Raw genomic sequence first — 23,086 nt, forward strand, 5'->3', positions numbered from 1 at the left:
AGAAATGAAAAGCTACACACTCCATCAATTAGGGTTAGAAAAACTGTTGCCAGACAGGCATAAGCTTATTAAGTCAATGATTGGATCATTATTGTAGTGATTATTATGTTTCAAGCATGTTATATTTAAATCCCTGACTTTTTGGCCAGGCGGTGTGTATGCCTAGTAAGAGCTTGAATAGCTGGTTTAGGTGTGTTTAACTGGAGTTGACCTCCAGGAGCAGGATGGGACACCCCTGCTCTATACTGTACATATACTGAGCTCATTCAATGAACCCATCCAACTCAAAAACAAACAGCCTATACGCAATATGTGTGTAAGTTTACAATAACACAAATAGCCAATTCTGGATGTTATTGCTCAAGTAGCGTTCCTCCTCACTGGGTCTGAAGCACATAGTTCACGACTCTGATGAGACTTTGGCCCAGATTTTAGCTGTGGTATGTAGACAGAAATAGACCAAGCATTCATCTGTTTAATATCAACAGCTAAAATAATTACCCACCGAATACTGATGATAAGTGTGCCGGACCGTAAGGAGGAAAAATCCTGCTGTACGCAATTCAGTCCGACCTCATTTCAGTGCTGTGAATCATTTAGCAAAAGCCACATGAATGATTTAACAACTCCATTGAGAATACAATGTGAAAAGGCTAATTAATAAATTCCTTGTTGTAGGACTACAATACAGTTTATCAATAATTAAAGTGCATGTTATTAAATGACCACCTTGATAAACATGTTAACTGTGCAAATGATGTTGGCATTGCTAATATCTCTATGATATAATCTCTCTATGCAGATGTTCATGTGTTTGAACACATGAACCTGTGGGTTAAGTCTTGCTTTTGGGGCTCACTAGAATGCTTGATTGTTCAAAAAACACATAATTTTTCACATATTTTACATTACAGCTCCTCTCTCCCCAATTTGCCTGAGGAAATAGCCCAGAGCAAGCACATTTTCAGGAAACCCGTTTATTTTGAGTTTTGCTTGAGATTTAAAGGAATAGTTCACAGTCATTTACTCACCCAAGTAATGTCGTTTCAAACACGTCAATTAGTCGTTTTTTTTCAGTTTTGACACAAAACTCCCACAAAACGTATAATATTTCAAGTCTTCTGAAGTCATATGGCAGATGCGTGCGAAGAACAGAACGGGGAAAACTCTAATTGTAAAATTTTCTCAATGAATCATTTGATTCTGTTTGCAAAAGTGCACAAATCATATGCATCACTTTTATGATACTTATGGTAAATTTGAATGATGACAGGTTTGATGGGCTTTATTAAAATAGTTAAAACAAACATTAAAAAGAATTTAAAAAACTGCAGACTCAATCAAGTCAAGATGAATGAAGTAGAATTTATTTGGTTTGGTTGATCAATATCCCAACTACAGCACATCACCAGAACACATAAATTCACAAATTTCGTAGTGAAGTGATGCAGATTGACATTACCGATGACATTTTCCTGAAGATATTCAAGGCAGATAACAGCATTACGCTATCAAAACTACACAACATGTTCCATGAAGGGCAAGTATTTATTGTCATTGCCAACACAACAGTGCATGTTTTTTGTTTTTTGTTGCAAGTCACAGTTAAAAACATAATATAAGAAAGAAGAAGCTACAATTAGGAATGCATATAAAGAAAGAGCCCATTTAACAGTATCATACAGTTCATTCATTTATTTACGGTTTTGAAAAATTACACAATGACAGCCAAAGCACGTGTGTAAAATGCACGATCTTCAGGTATACACTTGTCATTTTCACTGAACTGGGGCTCTGGTTAACTTTTCACTAATCTAACCAATCGTTGATTGAATGAAATCGTAAACTAGTGTCATGGTGGCAGATGGCATTCCTCGTGCTCTTATGACCGGTAACAGTCCAGGAGGTCTTGACTATGAATTATCCGACACTTTGCAGTGAGCCCGATGCCCTTTCCTCTGGGAGCCCAAAAAAGCACTAATGTTGTTCCCACAGATCCCTAATTTAACACGGCTATGATGTCATTCCGGTTGATTCCTTTTTCAGGTCACACTGCTCTAAGATTGCAAAGATATTTGCTTGCACACGCCAGACGAGACCCGAAGAAACCCAGGACGTTTGAACTGTAAACCAGAGCGAACGCGGTGACCTTTAGCGATGCCAAACATTACCTGCATGTTAAATGCAAAGCTACTGTGTGGCCCTCAAATGTGATTATTTCAATACCTAGAAGACCAGAGATAGAGCGTGCCGTGTTTTGAAACACAATATCAGCTGGGGATGCTTTACTGTTCCTGCCAAAGTGGCATTCTTACCCACTGTAACAGCCCTGCCAGGCTCGTATCAGATTATACCGACTCAGTGGCCTCAAACCAGACAGGACTGGAAAGAAGCAGTTTACTCGTTCTGTTCTACAATAGCCCAGAAAAAAAAGGAGCTATCCCACACCCAGGACAAAAAAAACGGAAAAAAACAAACAAAAATATCTTCCTTTAGCATGAAGCACGAGGCTCGTCGATCGTAAACTGGAGGGATTCTCTTTCTTAAGTGCATATTGGGTGTAAAGTGTTGTGTAGCCTATAAATCAAAGATCTAAAATTAACCAAGACATGCATCTGTACTGAAACCAAATCTCCAAATTCAAAGGAAAGATCGAAGCTTTCCCCCATATGGCAAGAAAAACTGTTCATTAAAATGCAGACAATTAAAGTTTGAAACCCAACACTTATATTGAAAACATCTCCGCTAGAATAACCAGTAAAGTGTTTCTTGGTCCTTTTATAGAAACAAAGGGCCTCATTTATGAATCACAAGCTGAATGCATTTGTGTAAACTGTGAAATCATGCTTATGTAAAACATTGATTTTAATTCAACGTGACAATTTACGTAAGAGAGATTTAACCACAGAAGCTTGTGTTTCATGGATGAGGCTCAATGTACCTGACATACAAACTGTGAAATCATGAAATTAAATGTAATACTCATGTCAGCAGATATTCAATTCTAAACTGACATTTTGTAACCAAAACTTTGGAAATAAAAATTAAACACCAGAAGTTCACAGCAAAAACCGAAAAGAAAACAAAAAGTGAATGAAAACCCTGCGCAGGCTTTAATGAATCACATGGAAAGCACATTAATGAAGAACGGAAGCCTGTTCTTACACAGCCAGAGGAGTGATGCGCAGCCCAGCTGAGCTGCTATCAGCCAATGAGGATGCAGGAAAGAGAGCGGGTGCATGATGGTCTTCGTTCAGTCTGACTTCTTGTCCTGTTGAGCATCACTTTTGGCCTGTGTTCAGAGACAGAGCAGAAAGAAGATGAACATCTCCAACTGACAGAGATTTGCATAATCCTGGAAGATTTGGCTGCTGGTTTTGAGTGGCTGACATGACAAGAAATCTCAGTAGTGTCATGAAATGTGTCATGCTATACTTTATTTTAGAACATTAGACTATACTTTATACAAAATTATGAAAATATAGTATAATATGATTAATCATTATACATGTAGGTTGTAAAAGTGTGTATTAATTGAGGAACTACACAGAATATTTTTGAGTAAAAATTCATTGGTCACCACAGGACCTTTCAAAATGAAGGCAAAAGAGTTATTAAAAATGGTGAAAATCTCATTCGCAAGCACATTCATACACATAAATATATGCATTTCATTTTCCCCCCCAAAAAAACAGATTTAAATTTCTTGAATAGTGAACTTTAAAGGCAAAGATTTTTCAAATTGTATTTTTAGTTAGCAAATATAATTTGTATCTTAATATTTTTTAACTCTCATACTTGTGAAAATTGTATTGTGGAACTTGTGCATTGGAAAATAAAATTTTATATAATATTATAATGTAAAATATATATATACATATAGCCAAAAACATTTCATCTAACAGTGATGTCATGCAATGAAAATGAGGAGATGGGCTTTACAGTGCGGTGTCTGAGATCAAGCACCTTGTTGCTGTTTGCTGAGTGTGTAACGGCCGTAACTGCAGCATGTGTTCATGTGTCACAGTCTCTTATGAGCAGCTGACTTCTATGTAAACCAGAGAAGCCTGTCTATCAGACTCCCACCCTCTGTGTCACACATACACACACGGTCGTCACATTAATGTTTCCAGGAGTTGGCTGACAAGGGCAGACTTCAGGGAAATTGTTTGTATGTTTGTTTTGAACGCCATGCCGGCTTCTAAAGCTATTTTCATTGAGAGAAAAATGTATGGTAAAGCTTTATCAGATGGACTTCAGGGAAAAAAAACCCTTGTGCAGCGATTCCCTCGCTCGAGTGATTAAAGTGCGAGTAATCTCTTCTACCACAATCAGCCACAGTGAAGCAGAACGCACCCAAACACACACCCGCTTCAGCTGGAGAGGAGAACGTGTGTGTAATTTACTTTTTTTGCTTAAAGATTATAGATCATTAAGGTATTGATACATTGGTCCATATAAATGGTCAAAATGAGAAAGATTAAACATTCTTCCTTGTGTGCATTAGAGAAACATTGCATCTCGGGTCTTGAAATGCAACTATGGTTCTATAGTGCTCATGTGTGAAAACTGACTCTCAACGTGTCATTTTAGTAACAGACTGATGACAGCATGTGTGAAATTTCTAACTTTACTAAATATACTGATATCAGTTTCTTTTAAACGGGTTTCAATGTAGCGTTCACACTACATGCTAACAGACGCCAACTGGACACGTGCCAGTGGTGCCACTGTACACTGCCTCGCAGTTGTGTGTGTGATAGATACCTAACATATCTCTGAGATTGCTTTTACCAAGACTATGGATTAAAGCATTACTGTAGCTCTAACGGTAGAGTTTTTTTGTTAACACTTTATTTCCATGGTCAACTTCTATATACACGTTCTACGAACTATTAGTAACTCTGCAACTAGATGTCAACTAACTCTGTCTGCTTGACATCTGCTAACGCTTTATTTTGATGCTGACGAGAAGTAACTTTGCAACTACATGTCAACTTTTGAACGCATCTTGCATCTTGTGAAGTATACCTTTAAGCCCAGTAAAAACAGATGCCACAGTAGCTTTAGTGTTCACTAGCTGCATTATAATATGTGCTTTCAGCCAAAAAAAAGATTGTCAAGACTGCAGATTGAATTCACTCCAAGTTAAACAGCTGGCATCAGGGCGGACTGGAAACAGAAACTGAAAGCATTCAAAGTGGTTTGATAGATTTACATTTCCTCATTTCTCAGTTGCTTTTAATATCAACTTCATCTGCATCAAGGCATAGATTTTATCAGTATGCGTGTTCTTGGAAATTATCCATGACCTTGCCTCAGAATGAACAGCAACAGGTTATTTTATCTGTTCTGATGATTTAGATTAGATGAGCTATCAACTTGGGCAACATTTTTCTAAACGTTAAGGTAATGAATGAAAATGGAATTTAAAAACACTTAAAGGGATGGATCACCCAAAACATTTTTTTTTTGTTATTTACTCACCCTCAAGTTTCCATAGTACTATGAAAAAAATACTATGAAAGTCAATGGGGCCCATCAACTGTTTGGTTACAAAGAAATTCATACAGGTTTACAACATCTTTCAATGAAATGGTTAATTGAAAATAACGGATTCACAGCAATAAATCAGACTTTAAACTCGATAGGCATTTATGCCAATGAGGTTCAGAAATAGAATAAACGATTAACCAGAGACACGCCACGTCTAAACTCACATACTTGAGATGCTATTGGAATCATTAAGCTCTCTTCAGGTTACGTCAGGTTTCACTTCAGTTAGGATTCTGCCTTAGAAGGCTGCAGTCTTTGTAGAGTTATGATGGGAAAGATAGAGGTGTGACATGCGTGAGCTCTGACCTGCAGTTTGGCGTGTTCCTCCAGCAGACGGTCGTACTCTGTTGTGAGGTTCTCGGCCTGCTTCTTCATGGCCTTCACATCACTGTCAGACTTCTGAAGAGCTGCACACACACACAAACAGTGTAGAGAATCAGCAGAGAAAAATGTCTCCATGTTACAGTAGCATCACAGAGTCAGACGTTTGACTTTCAGCAAGTCTGGTCCACTTTGCAGCTTATTCTGAGCAAACACTGCCCACTTAGATCAAAATAGACCATGTGATAGACATACTGTACACTAGCATTCAAAAGATTGGGGTCAGTGAGCATTTTTAATGTTTTTGAAAGAAGTCTTTTATGCTCACAAAGGCTCATTTATTTGATCAAAAATACAGTAAAAACAGTATTATTGCAAAATAGTATTACAATTTAAAATAACTTTTATATTTGAACTAATTTTGAAATATAACTTGTCACATGATCCTTCATGAATCATTCTAATATGCTGATTGGCTGCTCAAGAAACATTTCTCATTATCAATGTTGAAAAACAGTTGTGCTGCTTAATTTTGTGGAAACCTTGATTGATTTTTATCAGGATTCTTTGATGGGTAGAAAGTTCTAGTTCAACAGCATTAATTTGAAATGGAAATCTTTTGTAACATTATAAGAGTCTTTACTGTTACATTTGATCAATTTAATGCATCCTTGATAAATAAAATGATTAATTGGCTTACTGACTTGAATGGAAGTGTATAACACTATTAATTTTATTTACATGACGTTTAAAAGATCTGAAATCTATTACTAAATTAATAAAATGACTTCATTGCAAGCTCACTGACAGCTTTGTGCACTACCCTCAAAATGTGCTTTGGTACGAGATGACCCTACGGAGAACTCGTTGGGAGGTCAGCAAAGGGTCATGAACCCCTAAGCACAGTCTAAATACAGTGTAGATGTGGAAGGAGGCATGGGAATCCGTCTTACTAAGCTCATTCCTCTGTGAGGAGGAGTCTTGTTCAGCTGCAGCCATCTTGTGTTGCTCACTGCAGGGTCACCAGAGGGGCCAAATGATTTTTCTAAACTCTGAATTATTTAGATTTACTCTGTACCAACATCCTGGCAACATGAAATCAAAACAGAAGCCAACTGTGCTACCGTTTGAGGTTAGTAAGATTTGTTTAAAGAAACTAATACTTTAATTCAGCAAAAGTGACAGTGAAGATATTAATAATCTTATAAAAAAATATATATATTTAAAATAAATGCTTTGAACTTTCTATTCATCAAAGAATCCTGAAAAAAAAAGCATAAGTGGCAACAAAAATATTAAGCAGCACAACTGTTTTCAACACTGAAAATATTTTTCTTGAGCAGCAAATCAGCATATTAGAATGATTTGTGAAGGATCATGTGACACTGAAGACTGGAGTAATGATGCTGAAAATTCAGCTGTGTCAAAACAGGAATAAATTACATTTTAAAATATATTCAAATTAGTGATGACAAATTGATTAAATCGCATCTAACATAAAAGTTTGAGTTTATATAATATATGTTTGTGATATATATATAATATATGTTTGTGATATATATATAATATATGTTTGTGATATATATATAATATATGTTTGTGATATATATATAATATATGTTTGTGATATATATATTGTGCAAAAGTCTTAGGCATGTTATTATCCACACAAAAAAAAAGGTTTTAAGATTTTAAGTCAGTTATTTATATATTTTACTGTAGTGTGTCAGTAGGAGTAGAAATAAGGTTTCTTCAAGCATCTTGGAGACGTTCCTGCAGTTCTTCTCGATTGAGTCTGTCTCAGTTTTTTCTGTTTCTTCATGTAATCACAGACGGACTCGATGATGGTGAGATCAGATCATACCGGCTGTTGTCAAACTCCTTGTGCATACAGAAATCTCACTGGATTATTACAATTAATGGCAAAAAGAATGTTTGGAAATGTAAATTGATATTTCCTACTGACACACTACAGCAAGATATAAATAACTGACTTAAAACCTTTTTTTTTTTCTTTTTTTTTTGGGGGGGGTGGGGGTGGGGGTATTAACATGCCTAAGACTTTTGCACAGTACTATATATATATATATATATATATATATATATATATATATATATATATATACACACACATACACACTTTTCTGTTGACATTTACAATGGGAAAGAAATATTAAATCAATATCATCACAGGCCACCTTTCATGATCTAAACAAAACCTGATGGATAAATAATTATATTGATACTAACAATCTCCATGAAGAAATGTGTTCATTTGCCAAACTTTAGGCCATTTATGCTCACCAAGCGACTTTTCTTTTATGTAAACGGAAGTGGGCTTAACAGATCGGTTCAGTGAACGAGTGAATCAGAACCATTTAGTACCTTTCTTGGTTGCGTCGAGTTCATCCTTCAGTTTCTTGACCTCTTCTGTCAGATTTTTCTTATCCTCCTCCACGCCACCCTTGGCCTTCCCACCCACTTCAGGCACTTCAACGCCCGCTTTGCGCAGTTTCTGATGAAAAACAGTCAGTCTCTCTGTTAGTCATCTCATGTAATGATCAGCTATTTCTCAAAAAATGTTGCCTGATAATATCAAGGGTGTAGATTATGTGATGAAACAGTTCATGTCAACACAAGGGGCTTTCACACCGGGTAGTTTAAGGAACTAACCAACAGGGCGGTTCCCCGAGAACTAAAATGTTCTCTAGGGCCCTTTTCCTGGTTGCATTCACACCCACAGTAGGACCTCTGAAGCGACGTAACGCTGCGTTCACACCACAAGCGACAAGGTACATTAATTTCAATGGAGAGGTGATTTCCGGCGACACGAGCGACAGAGACCGTTGGCGACCGGATGGGGCGTGTCCGGCGACGCGACAAAGTTGACATCTGTTTAACTTTATGCAAATGAAGAGTGACTTTCGGGAGTGACAACCAATAGGAGTGAAGTCAGTGGAGCGCGCGTGATCCGTCACTCTTCAGTGCCGAGTCCGAACGAGGCAAGATGAATGAAAAGCTAATTTTAGCAGTCAGAAATTGTCCTATAATTTGTCGCATACAGTGGTACTCGCCGTGCTGACTCTGAGCCTGAATGGTTTTGTGAACCCAGATAGACCCAGTTTGACCTGTTTGCTGCAGTTAAATAGCCACGATGGCAAAGAGCACTAGCTGTTTCTTGTTCATCTTTAATATTATGCATTTTATGTACTAATTCCATTTATATTTAGACTTTTCCTTCCAAAATGTTTGTTTGTAGCAGAAAACGGATTTGTTCTACAACGTGGAGTACCATCCGTGAATGTCACTCACAAACATTACTAGGCAACCAGTAGTGGGAACGCCCGGCGACATGCAGCGATAAAGTCGCTTGTAGTGTGAACGCAGCTTAAGCCGCGATTGTTGTTGTGACTTTTACTTTGACGGCGCTGAGAACGCCAGAGCCTGAACACGTTACTGGTAGTTCCTATTATTCTGGGTTAGACCCTATTCTGAAGTGGTAGCTAATATAGTTCCCCCAAAAGCCGTCCCTAAAACTAAAATTATTCCCAGTTCCTGCTGTGCGAACACACCAAAAACCGGTTACTTCCACCATTAGTTCAAGGAACTATGAAAAGATTCCTCCTGTGCGAAAGCCCCTGTTTCATTTGGTAATACATGGTATATTGTGCAATTTGTTATTGACTAAATTTCTAATGACTAAAATCAAGTTCCACCCTGCATTTTCAGGAAAACCGGCCGAATAGGTTGCAAACCGTTTTCTGATGTTTTCAGATAAACACAAGGACAGGAATTTAGCTGCAAGGCTTGCAAAACATTTAACAGAAAACGCAATCATCTGTCCTGTAGGCTCAACTTTTAATGGGACAAATGATAGTTTCACAGGCCATAAGTTACGGAGAGAACAAGTGCTCTATTTTCCAGGGATTGCAATCAAGTTAAAATTAGGTTTATCAATGATCTCCACCTGTGTCATCATCTTAGGAGATTCAGTTAGTGAGTAACCATCATATGTTGACCTACATTCACCTATGACCTGCTACAAACAGAAAACATTCTGTAGAAAGATTTTAGCCTGTAGACTCAAACACCAGAACACTACAGAATAAATGGTCTGATCAAATCAAACAACATAAGCAGTTAAATACAATAACCTCTAACAGCAGCATACTGTGCAGTACATACTTAAATACTATTTTTATTTAAACAGTGAAAGAGTATGCAATATGCAAATGTGTCACATGACCTCACCACTTCGCATGTTTAATTTAGCAAGTAGCATCCTATTATCATCTAATACAAAAAGTAAGGAAAAAAGGAATCACAGCAGATATTCTGGTTTACAGTGGAAATCAGTTGGAAAAGGTCAAGATGAGTGCACTGCATTGTGGGATACAGCCACGTGTCATATACTGCACATTTTGACAAAAAATAGCAAGTCCCGAGACCAAGACATCGTCAATATTTCTGTTTTCCAAGAAAGAGAAAGTGTAAATGCTAAATATAGACTGAGTAAATCCAGCCTGATCTGCCTGCGATTTGATTTCGCCCTGCAGCTCAGGCTGGAAACCTGTACATTTATCTCTGCTGCTTCCTTTACAAATTTGCGGGAACCAATCACAAACTGGCTTATCCAATTGGCGCGCTATTGGCGGGTTTAATCCAATCCAATTCCAGAGCCGTTACGGCTCTATCCAATTCCTTTTCACCTCTCGATGATGCTCAATGGCTTCTTTTTAGCAAACAAATCGTTCGAGTGGGTGTAAGTAGTACCACTAACTTTCATGTTTTTTTTTTTTTTGCATAACCTGCAAAAAATCGTTCTATACCATTGCTGCTTCTGCAAACCGCTGATCAACATGTTTGGTTACACATTTCCTGCCTGGAGTTTTCATTGAAATTTTGATTTCAAGAGGTCAATAATAAACTTCATTAGTCAAAGCTTACTCAAGTCTGCTTACAGACATGCTGTACTCTTGTTCCGCTTAAAAATTAACACATAATGCCATGAGGAGCATTCTTGTAAGATTGTTAATGAATTGAAAATTTCTTATATATGAAATGAGTCTCTGTACATGTTCCACAAACCATTAAAACCTGACTGAGTGAATATTTAATGCTAAACCGCTCAAGTTTTGCAGCCCAAGGCACGTGGACATTCTGAAATGACCCCTTGTAAAGTGAGCTGGACAAGGGTACAAACCCAGGAGAGTGTTTTAAATCACGTCGCACAGGATAAAGTTGTTTTCTGGCCCCTGGGAACAACTAAAGTCAGATGTATTTGAAGACGTTTCCGAAGACGAGGGTCAGTCCATAGTAACGTGATTTTCAGGCAAAAACATCCTTCACATAAAAAAAAATCAGTTTAAAGACGTTCATAGACAACCTAGGAAGTTGAGGAAGGTCTCATTTTTTTAAATTCGTTACAAGCTGTTCACATATACAGCGCCCTTAAAACCTTGATTAACATTATAAGTGGATTTGCTAAAAAGTAAAGTGCATAAACTGTAGAATATGATCCATTCCAACCGCCACAGCCTCATGAAAATGATCAGTGCTTTATTACCGAAGGAGTCGGCTTGGCTAATTGCATTATGAATTATTAAAAAACATTTCATGTAACTAATAGCTGCAATATAACTTCATTTTATGAAGCAGAATCATGCAGATTTCATGATCTTATTCTCACTTGATTAAATGTGAGAGTGCTTTAACACCTGCTTGGGGACAGTGATGGAGGATGGATTGACCCAGGACAGAGATCAGAGATCAATACAGGACCAGTACTGGTTCTTTTGACCTTTGCGTCAAACAATAATAACCGCAGCAAAACGGATCACAGAGGCCGGTCAGGTCATCTCACCCTGTTCAAGGACACGCATCCAGCCCAGACGCTTCGAAAACACAATGAGATTTACAGGCCTCATTCTGCTAGAGTCAAACTTCATTTACTAAAGTGAAATATTTCACCATCTGTCAGTCAGCATGGCTTGTGCTCTTGTTTATGGCGTTATAACATTTGACAGATGTAAATTATGGTAGTATGCTATGCGTATGTCCATGTGTCTGATAACCCACGTGTTAAGATCAAAGCGGTGACCTACTGCACGTCAGCACTGTAATTGAGCCACGCGGTGCTAATCTATCCCAGCATTCTCCACGCTCAGGCATCTACATACTAACAAACTACATGTGCTAAAGCCAATAACACAGCATATGATTACTGTATCTAGGGCTTTAATACCTAACTAGACATGCTATCCAGGAAATAGTGTTTGCAAATGGCATACCACATTCAAGCTGTTTTGCCATTGTTATGACAGTCAGTGCATTTATTTGTTTCTCTTGGCTACAATAATCAAAAGGCACAGACATAGTGAAGTGTAAAAGTGGCTAAATATATGCAAGGAATTGACCAGATCAATGCAGATGAAATATTAGAACTTAAAAAATATTAAACAATAATTAAAAATTACTTGACTTAACCAACTGAAATAAAGTTTAGGTTGAAGTACTAAAACTGAAATAAATATTAAAGCTATATAGAAATATTTTTTTTAAACCAAAAACTACTAAAAATGACAAAAGCAAATAACAAATTTACAAACAAAAAAAGAAATAAAATAGAAATAAAAATATATAAAAGCTAATTCAAAATATTAATAAATACTATAATAGTATATAAATAATACAACTAATAATAATAATTGAATGCATTAAACATGAAAATGCCACGAGATAACAATAACTAGACTCTGCTGAGAAATGTACCGCTGTTAACTTTTTTTTTTAAATGATAGTTAGTGTATTAACTTTGGCATTCCTAAAACTTTAAAAATAAAAATAAATAAAAAATAAAAATAAAAAAAATCAACAAATTAAAGAAAACCTAAACTAATAATTATAGAGAAAACTAAACTGAAAAAAAAAAAAAACCTGGAAATAAAACAGAAATAATAATTAAATTAATAATTCAAAACTATAATAACACTGTTAAACGTGCCATGAAGGCTAATGGTACATTTTCAAACTTTAATCTACTTTAAATTCTAACACTTACAAATCTACTTATTGCAGAATATGCAATACTGTAATTGTCTACCAAACAAAGCGTGAACTTTGCCTGTTAACCAATTCAGGCTGAATTAACTGAAGCTTAATACTCAGGTTAAGATACTGAGAACAAACCCTTCCCAGAATGCTCAAGAAATATTAATATAGTGCTATAAGAAAGATTAATTATTGAAATGCAGCCATGACAAAGTTTGATGATGTCAAAGCTGCCTCGAGCAAACGAGTGTCATCGGTGGTTCTCTGATAGTGTCCTGTTTTATGTGGGGACTGAACGTCATATATATATTCTACCCTGAAGGCACAGAAAAACACTTGCCACTTTCTCTTTCCACTGAATTCGAAAAGGCCTGCCAATGTGGAAGTGATCGAATGAACTATAGTTCCCCTCTACATTGTTTGTACTACTGGTTATTTTACAGATGTTAACTATACAAATTGGTTGGCAGCTACCTTGAATTTCCCTGGAAGTCCGTCAGACGCAAATGAGTTTAAGTGCATCAAGTGCACAATGGTGAAAGCTCATCGTCACCTATAACCATTCAGCTACCAACCACTAAACCAAACCTTTGGAAAACTCACCCTACTTAAATATGTTATCAACTACGACTTCTTCATAAGTAAAGTCAAAATATTTTCATGTATATGTGTGTGTGTATATATATATATATATACATACACTATTTCTTATATTTCCTAAATATATTCCTACTCAATTGTCTAAAAATTAACATTGTAACTTTTAAAATATTTTTATAGCATCTATTCTGACCATAAATAGATAGAGGTAAATACACTGCTATTTAAAAATGTTGGGTCAGAAATGAATACTTTACTTCATGGACACATTCAAAAAATCTGCTCAAGATTTGCCATAGGAATAAATTATATTTTAAAGTATATTAAAATGCAGAAAACAGTTATTTGAAATTCTAATTCTAATTCAAGACATAATGTGAAACTCTGCCATCTAGAGGTAAAGTGCAAAGTCTGCAGCACTATGATATTGATATTGATATTGACAGTTTCTCTGAGGTCTGAGAGATGGATAACACCTAACAAACCAGGATGACTCACGAGAGCATCAAATCATTTCTAATGAAGTGCATGTGGAATTTTAAATAAAGCACAAACAGATTCATTAAAGGAACAATTCATCTCAAAATTACAATTCTGTCATCATGTAGTCACTCACTTCATTGTTTCTTTTTTGAATTGAGGGACTAGAGCAGCTTACCAACTTCTTTTGTGTTAGTCATAGACATTTAGTCATAGACAACCACATGAGGATGAGTAAACAATAACAGAATTTTTTATTTTTGGGTGAACGGTTCCTTTATATAGCACATTCATCCTGGCCACACTCCTGTAGTTACACCATTGGTCATTAACCAGGTACCAGGTAAAAGTTACCACACCTTGGAAGCCTTTGGGGGTCATGAAAAAGCTTTAGTGGACCGGCACTGCCATACACAACTCTCTCTCTCTCTCTCTCACCTCCTGCAGTTTCTCATTTTCCTCCATGTACTTCTTCGCAGCATCGTTTGCTCCCTCCGCCTGCTTTTTAAAGGCTTCATTAGAGGCCATCAGTGTAGCCTGCTGAGACAGCAGTGTGGCCAGACGTCTCAACAGCCTGGAGGGAAAACAACAACATCAACTCAGACACAAGTGGATTTACTAAACAGTCATTGTGTATCTGATCATTACGGCTCACCACTGCAGCCTACACTGCATTGTACTGACACAGATTTTGGCATAATTAGTAGTGCTTGTAGAGGCAAGAATCTCTATTACTATTATTTGAACAAACCCCCAAATCTAAACATTGGACTTCATTGTGTAACTCGTCCCACACATTTGTGCTTGGACATGAATGATTCTTTAAGATTTGAAGCATAATTTTCACTTGCCAGAAAAAAAAAAATCCCAGGTATGGACCTTCGCCATATCTAGAGACCAGAATATCATACAGATTTAGGGCTGAGTGCTTCCTTTTGACCACAGAGCAACTACCCAAAAGGCCCTATCAACAGCATAGCAATCCTTTGGTTTACCAGTACTACTTTCCCCCGGTTTCCCAGAGAAGTCTTAAAACTAGTCCCAGATTAAAATGCATGTTTAAGCTGTTTTAACTGAAAGCAATTTGTACTGATATATCTTAAAATACATCAGTGCCATTGTTTTGTTTCATGATGCACATCACATCAGTAATGTTTTTTTTCTAAGGCATGTTTATGAAAGCTGCTTAAATGCCCTAATTGAACTAAGGCCTAATCCTGGATTAATCTAAGCCCTGTCTGTGAAACCAGACCTTTATGTTATTAAACATGGATTAAAGGAGTAGTTCACTTTAAAATGAAAATTCTGTCATCATATACTCACCCTCATGTTGTTTCAAACCTGTATGAATTTAATAACACAAAGGAAGATATTTAGAAGAATGTCAGTAACCAGACAGTTTCTGGTCTCATTGACTTCCATAGTAGGAAAAAAATATACTATGGAAGTCAATGGGACCCAAAAACTGTCTGGTTACTGACATTCTTCTAAATATCTTCCTTTCTGTTCAGCAGAAGAAAGAAATTCATACAGGTTTGAAACAACATGAGGGTGAGTATATGATGACAGAATTTTCATTTTAAAGTGAACTACTCCTTTAAATATTAAACACTCTATAACATTCTTATAAGGCATTTCTTGCAGAACGTTTATATAGAATTTGATTATATGCATAATCTGTATATATAAATATACAGTTGTGGTCAATTAATGGCACCCCTGGTAAATATGATCAAAAATGGCATTAAGAAAATAAATCTGCATTGTTTATCCTTTTGATCTTTCATTCAAAAAATGTGCAAAAATCTAACTTTTCATTGAAGTAAAAGAATTGAAAGTGGGGGGGGGGGGGGAATCACATTATGAAATAAATGTTTTTCTCCAAAACTAGTTATTGTATACTGTATGTATATTGAATTTCAGAGTAAGAGTACGTTGGCACACACATAACTTCATTTGAATAACATATGGCTCATTTTAACATGCAAATCTAAAAGGGAGGAGTCGATGCTGAGCTTAGACGCCCGTATGACATTTCTATGGACTGCAGGAATAACATCGGTCCACTTCAGGACAAATGGTCAATCCAAAATCAGAGATTGGGTTACTAATCATCACTCCTGAAGCATGAAACACTTCTTGTCCAAGCACAACACTTCCTAGAAACATTTCTAGGAAACATCAATGTTCATTAATCACTGCCGGCTGGCAGCACGACAAAAAATTAGGTCCCACTTTATACTAGGTGTCTTTAACTACCATGTACTAACATTTAAATTAATCATTTGATACAATGCACTTATTGTGTACATACGTGATTTTACATTGTACTTATATTTACAAAAGATTCCTACATGTAATTATAGCTGTAATTAATTTCTCTATAATTAAACTGTTGACCTTTCCCTTATACCTTAACCCACCCTTAAACCTACCCATACCACCAAACCTGTCCCTAACCTTACCCGTATCCCACCTCAATAGCAGCAAAAGCGTTTCACAATACAACATTAACACAAAAAGTACATAGTACTTTTTTGTTGTTGTTGATGTAAGTACATGGTAGTTAAGGACATATAAGGTGTGATCAAAATTACATAAACAGATTAGTCACTACCACTTGACCATAGTCAAATATCAAATGGTTTTTGCCAACCTAAAGCCAGTGTACACATTTTGGCTATTCTCCTCTCCTCACCTAACATGGTCAGTCTTCTAAAATTACAATTTCATAAAACCAGATGAGCTGAGAGATGCAGGCTGATGACATCTGAACCGTGTGCTTGAGTGCAGAGGCTAAAGGCATGCGGCATGCAATGCATTCATGTCAATGTCCACATGTGTAAAAGGGTTCAAGGTTTTGTTAAAGGCTGTTGTGACCATAATGCAGATTGGTTTAACCATGGACAGCCACAACTTGCATAAATGCAAGAGAAGCCCACACCTTGGTCAAATGCTCTGTATGAGGTAACAAGGTGATCTGAGGTGACCTGCATTCACTTTAACCTATTCTGTGCTTTAAACATTTTTATTGGCCAAATATGAGGCATATAAAATCCCTTAGTGTACATGCTTATACAGTACAGACATGTTAACTCAAATGCAAACAAGTATAAATAATATTTCATTTCTCATATGGTGGTGCGAGGACAATAACCTAATCCTCAATACATCTAAGACCAAAAGAGATGATAGTGGACTTTAGAAAGAAGGCAGTCCAGCACCTTCCCCTCTCCATCAATGATCAGGTTGTTGAGAGGGTCTCCTTCTGCTTCTTGGGCACCACCATACACCAGTCCCTCTCATGGGACCTGAACATCAGTCTCATTGTAAGGCAAAGCCCATCAGAGACTCTTTTTCCTCCATCAGTTAAGGAAATTTGGGGTTAGCCAGAAAGGCATGACGAGCCGTCATAGAAAGCATGCGCATAGTGCGCAGAGCCTCCAAGATCATTGGCTGCAGTCTGCCAACCATAGCCTCACACTACGACACCAGAATTATCAGGAAGGCGAGAAACATCACCACCGACCCCTACCACCCAGCACATCACCTGTTCACTCTTCTGCCATGAGGTACAGAAGCATCATCAGCAGAACATCACGCTTCAGAGATAGCACCTATCTCCAAGCCATACGATACCTAAACATGGCCTAACGTTTGAACGTTTAATTTAAGTTTATATGAACTAGTGGGACTAGGAAATGTGTGGCGCCTACTGAATCATAACACGCCTGAATCACATGTCAAACTGTCATACGCTGCTTCAATCACCTTTGTGGTATCTGCACGTTTGCTGCCAAGGATGAAGAGGTCCATTTTGTAACAGGAGTCATGGCCTTTCGGCCAGTGAGAATGCAATGAACACTGGCTAAATATAATACCCGTCACCAGTTGCTTGATCACATGTCCTGCAGCTGTCCGTGTGATTACGAAAACGACACTCAAGCCCAGCAGTCAGGGGAAGTAGTATCACTAATGGATGTAGTAGTCATCCAGCAGGATATAAATAACATGCCATTCAGAGAAAATATGGTGAAACCCCTGTAAGGAAAAACTATGCAGAGCTGGCAGACTCTTAAACATTACGTATAGTGCACAACAACGAACCGACCAATTGGGCTGCGAGAATTTCAGTACCCATGGTTTGTGAACGGAAACAGTGTGGGGGACCCCTAACCGGATCAACATAAGATTCTTTCCATGTCTACTGTAATATAGCGACATATTCTGCTCTCTGTCTGCCTCACACGTACACAACTCATTCACCTTTCATGACTATAAATAAAGACATTGTCTCCAACAAGGTGGAGATGCAAGATAAATCTGTGCTTGTAAAATTAGTAAGCTTGAACTATAGCAAACTTACAGAAAACATACAAAATAATATCCAACCATGTTTTTCACACACTTAATGTGTATGACTTTATATGACCTTTTCCAGTTGGCACTGGTGCTAATCTCGACATTGTGACTAACACCTTGCATGGAGCATAAGCAGTTTCTCATGTCTCTTAACTAACTTTAAGGGGGTCATAAAATGCATTATCAGATCTTTATAATATGTTTCTATAGGTTAGCTTATGAAGTTTACTAAGTTTTTTTGCATTAATATGCCTTAATATTTGTGAAAATTAAATTTTTCACTCATAAACACTTCATTTCAAGGGGCATTAAATCTTTCAGAAATGCAAGTAAACGGCCACTGCTGTGATTGGCCAACTTAATTGCACTGTATCTACGCCCACCTACACAAAATGTGTCACATGTATTTTGATGCTCAAGATGGCCGGTGCTTTAATAGAGAGGTAATTGTTAGGCTATATATAGGCTATATAAATAATAGTTAGGCTATAAACAAACTACACTACGGTCACATGACTTCAACGTCATCCTCCCTAAGCTTTTTCACTCTTTATTTTCACTGAAAGTTGAGATAGAATAGTTTTTTAAGAGCGTGATTATAAACACGTGAATGTGAAAGTGGACTAATGAGTAGATGAGTTTTCCTGTTCGGCATGATGGCGTTCAATGTCCTCGACAACCTCTATTACCGCCTTTTTCACAACCCGTAAAAGGATTTAAAAAAAATTACGAGTGGGGTGTTACTAATGCATTTTATTTCGTAGAATAAAGCATGAAAATATCTCGAGCTTGTGTTAACCCCAGACATTATGTCAAGACATAATTTTCAAGTTTCTGGGTTTTAGGATTCCTGTAACACTGGATCATATTTAAAAAAAAAAAAAAGTCTTCTGAGGATTCTATATACTTTTTAATATCAAATATGCACATGGTAACTAATTTGCATATTTTAAATTATAAACAAGCCTGGTTTATTTATTGTCATATGACAGAGTTGCACCTGTAGTAGTTCTACTTAAGTTTATATACTTTTCATAACATGACCTGTAATATATGTCAATAATATAACCTTGATACTATTTGAACTGAATATCACTGATAAACATTCTAACTGAACATTATTTGATTTGACGCAAGTAATCGATGTGTCTTGAATGTCCTTGAGTCGGTGAACGGTCTCATTTAGAGACAGATGAGGTCAGCAGTGCTGGGCTTGGCTACATTGAGAGCGGAGAAACATTTGGCAAGTCCAGGACAAAACCTACTGAAAGCAACCAGTAGTTGCACACCCAGGGTCCTAAATTAACACTCATGAAAAGGTGTTTGGTGAGTAAATATGTTATTTGCCAGCTGGCTGGTAACTTTAGCAGGCACTGTAACATAACACAGTCAAAATCAAACAACTTGCACATCTTTTTTGAACACTCTGGCACAGAACGTGGAGAACCCAACGACCCCGTTCTGAAAGGGTGATGTTCTGTTTAAAAGCTTGTCCAGAAAATCTGTTGAGAGCCATTAACTAAAATGAAGTCAGGCCATGTAACTGATCGTGTTCAGAAAACCAGTGCCAAAGCGAGACATGATGTACATGTTAAGGGGGGTAAAATACAGAAGTGGGAGAGACCTGCGGGAGCAAGTGTCACAGAAAATGAGACAAACATGGCAAGAGAGAGAGAGAAAACACTCACAAACATAGGAGAAGAGCGAAGCCGGCGATGTATTCGTTCCTCTGGGCCCTGAACAGCTTCATGTGGATGTGCTCGATGGCCACAGGGTTGTTGCTCAGATCCACTTTTTCTGAGACACTGTATTTTCTCACTTCTCTAAATGCATCTGTAGAGCAGAAACACAAACTTTGATTTCTATTTTTCATTCATATATCTAGTACATTCCATGCAAACGTCAAAGAGAGAATTTGCACAAATGTAATGTTTGTAGGGCTGTCAAAATTTACACATTAAATGTTTTATTTAAATTATTGCATATACTCAATTCATATAAATTGCCTAAAATATATTTTTATGTTTCTGAAAGAAGTCTCTTATGCTCACCAAGGCTGCATTAATTTAATAAAAAAATATTTTACAATATTATTACAATTTATAATAACCATTTTCTATTGTAAAATATTTTGAAATGTAATTTATTAGCTGAATTTTCAGCATCATTACTCCAATCTTCAGTGATCATTCAGAAATCATTATAATACATCTCAACATTTCTTATTATTATTGTTAATCTTGAAAACAGTGTGTATAAATAATATAACTTACTTTTACACATTTTCAAATACTTTCATATTTTTATATAGTGTGTATAATGTACAAAATCTTCACCCCTGCGAAGCTGCTGAATACTAAATAAGCATTAATATGTAATTGCAGACAGTCATATGCTAATGAGCGCATTATGGCATGAATACAGCAATTATTTCTGAATGACTCGCTTTTGCAACTTAGTTGTAACAAATGTATCCTCTTTAACATACTGACTTCATTGCCGTGTGTTGGTGTGTGTACATTTATGCAGTTAAGTTTGAAGAAGACTGCTTAATGGGAACGATGTGGTAAGGTGTGTTCAAGCTCACCTATGAGCAGAAAGACAAGGATACAAATGATGACGATGAAGGCAGTGTTTCCATATGTCGTTATGACAGAGACCAGTCGAGACTTGAAAAATTTGCTCCATCTACAAAGGCAACGGCAGAGATAAAACCTTAATACACAGAGGGCAAAAAGGCACATAAGATAACACTGATCTTTCTCAACAAGTCCAAAGAACATCATAAGGTTTACATTTTTACAACACACTTAAAAGGGAGCACCAACAAATGTCTTTGAGAATCTGTGCGACTCCTCAAAAAGACAAAGAAATGCTTCTCAGAGTGTTTCTTTGTGATTCAAGGAAAATGTTTACCAGGTGCCCCAACCTAACAACCTTTGAAATGTTTGGAAGATCATGTGAATGCTCTCAGATTAAGAAATTAACTCCCTCACAAGACCTTTTAATTTAAACTTAATTATCCTGGTAGTGCTGAAATCAAAAACATCCAAATCAAAAACTAAAGGCTCAGAGTAGCAATTTATTTTTAGGGCTTTAGCACAACAACATTATTTCGCAACAAATGGACACATTTCAGTACTGACAATACTCTTTTAGGCTAAAGATCAGAAGATCTTTCCTGGAAATAGGCCAGTGTTGAAGAAAACTAGTGTGAGAGAAGAAAATGAAACTCACCGTTTTGGGGAGATGAATGGGACACATAGTAGTAGTATCGCAAATACCTCGGCATATAGAAATGTAGCCACGGCTGTCCATTGAAGACTCATGACGGCTATCTGCAAGTCTGTGAGGACATATCAGAAGTGATCAGTCTATCTGATTAAATGGACATCAATTACCAGGCCCTGTGAACATAATTTAGCATAAAGCATGTGACAGGCACAAGATTTGGGAAACTATCCCCCGGTTTCACAGAAAAGGCTAAACTAGTCCCAGATTAAAATGCATGTTTGAGCTGTTTTAACTGAAAGCAACTTGCACTGATATATCTTAAAATAAATCAGTGCCATTGTTTTGTCTCAAGAAGCACATCAGTAATGTTTTTTCTAAGGTATGACTATAAAAAGCTACTTAAATGCCCTAAATGAAATAAGGTCTAATCCTGGTTTAGTCTAAACCCTGTCTGTGAAACCAGGCCTATATGTACTATGTCTGAACGAAATCCTTGGAGTAAATTAAACTCATATTATTTTATTATCATGGAAAAAAAACATTGACACTCAAGACCTCAGGTGATGCTCATTAAATCATCAAGTGATACAACAGCACCATCTTATGTCTACAACAGAGAACCCCAGACACAAGATGAGACCATCTGAGGTCTTTACAGATTGAGACATGATCAAAAACCAATGCATGTCAAATAAAAGGGAAAAATTATTGGGTTTTGTAGTAAATCATCCAAACTCACTTGCTCACAGAGAGCAGGTTCGCTCATTAAACAGAAGAAAACTAGCCAGACCAGGTATATTTATCAAATTATTAATAATAGATTAGAATTTAAAGGCAGAAAATAAACATTTCACACCTAAATGGTTTCATAATCAAGGGAGAATTAAACATTTATTGACAGATCTTACCAAATATAACATATGAAGAACGAATTACGAATGTATTTAGTCAAGAACTATTTAGACTGACTGCAAATGAGGAAAAAATAAGACGTACTACTAGATAAAAATAGAAATATATCGGTAAAAAAAAAAAAAAAAGTGTGAATAGTAGGGATACATATGTCAACAAACTTACATACATAAACATGTCTCTGTCAGAGCAGTACAAGATATAAGAAAATCCGCTTTGTTATTTGAGGTACACACACAATTATTCGCATTCATAAGAGCTCTGATTTGACTTAAGAGGAATTAAATAAATAGCTGTATTAGAACTTACAGAATGTGAAGTAAAATCAGTAATATTCGCAGAAAGGCCTACAGGAATCTGTCAAAACTTCTGCTGCACCCTGACTCCACTTCACACTAATGTACTTCCGGTATACGTGCCAACTCACTCTACGGCATGACTCACTTCCTGTGTCGAAGCCGGGAAAATGCTAGTGTAAAAGTCTCTGACAATAAAATAAAATAAAATAATATATATATATATATATATATATATATATATATATATATATATATATATAATTATTTTTTTA

General features: G+C 36.7%; 1 protein-coding gene across 1 annotated transcript; it reads right to left on the reverse strand.

The window, feature by feature from the left end:
- Positions 1-1,345: 1,345 nt before the first annotated feature.
- On the reverse strand, positions 1,346-22,945 carry bcap31 (B cell receptor associated protein 31). The gene is made up of 8 exons (XM_084138599.1): positions 22,825-22,945; positions 21,607-21,715; positions 20,957-21,057; positions 20,058-20,202; positions 14,446-14,581; positions 8,263-8,392; positions 5,863-5,963; positions 1,346-3,292 (listed from the first exon to the last, which is right to left on the reverse strand). Exons 2-8 carry the CDS (start codon positions 21,696-21,698, stop codon positions 3,254-3,256), a joined length of 744 nt encoding a protein of 247 aa, XP_083994725.1. The 5' UTR covers positions 21,699-21,715; positions 22,825-22,945; the 3' UTR covers positions 1,346-3,253.
- Positions 22,946-23,086: the final 141 nt, after the last annotated feature.

The sequence above is a fragment of the Abramis brama genome (genome assembly GCF_963993115.1).
Source record: "Abramis brama genome assembly, chromosome: 16".
NCBI classification, from domain to species: Eukaryota; Metazoa; Chordata; class Actinopteri; order Cypriniformes; family Leuciscidae; genus Abramis; species Abramis brama.

What these genes read in the sequence shown, in the direction of transcription:
- bcap31 (XM_084138599.1), bottom strand. Translation starts at nt 21,698, where the DNA reads ATGAGTCTTCAATGGACAGCCGTGGCTACATTTCTATATGCCGAGGTA. An exon ending in TTCGCTCTTCTCCTATGTTT is followed by an intron (nt 14,582 to 20,057) that starts GTGAGTGTTTTC and finishes TTTTCCCTCCAG; the next exon opens with GCTGTTGAGACGTCTGGCCA. An exon ending in AAAATGAGAAACTGCAGGAG is followed by an intron (nt 8,393 to 14,445) that starts GTGAGAGAGAGA and finishes GTTTTTCATCAG; the next exon opens with AAACTGCGCAAAGCGGGCGT.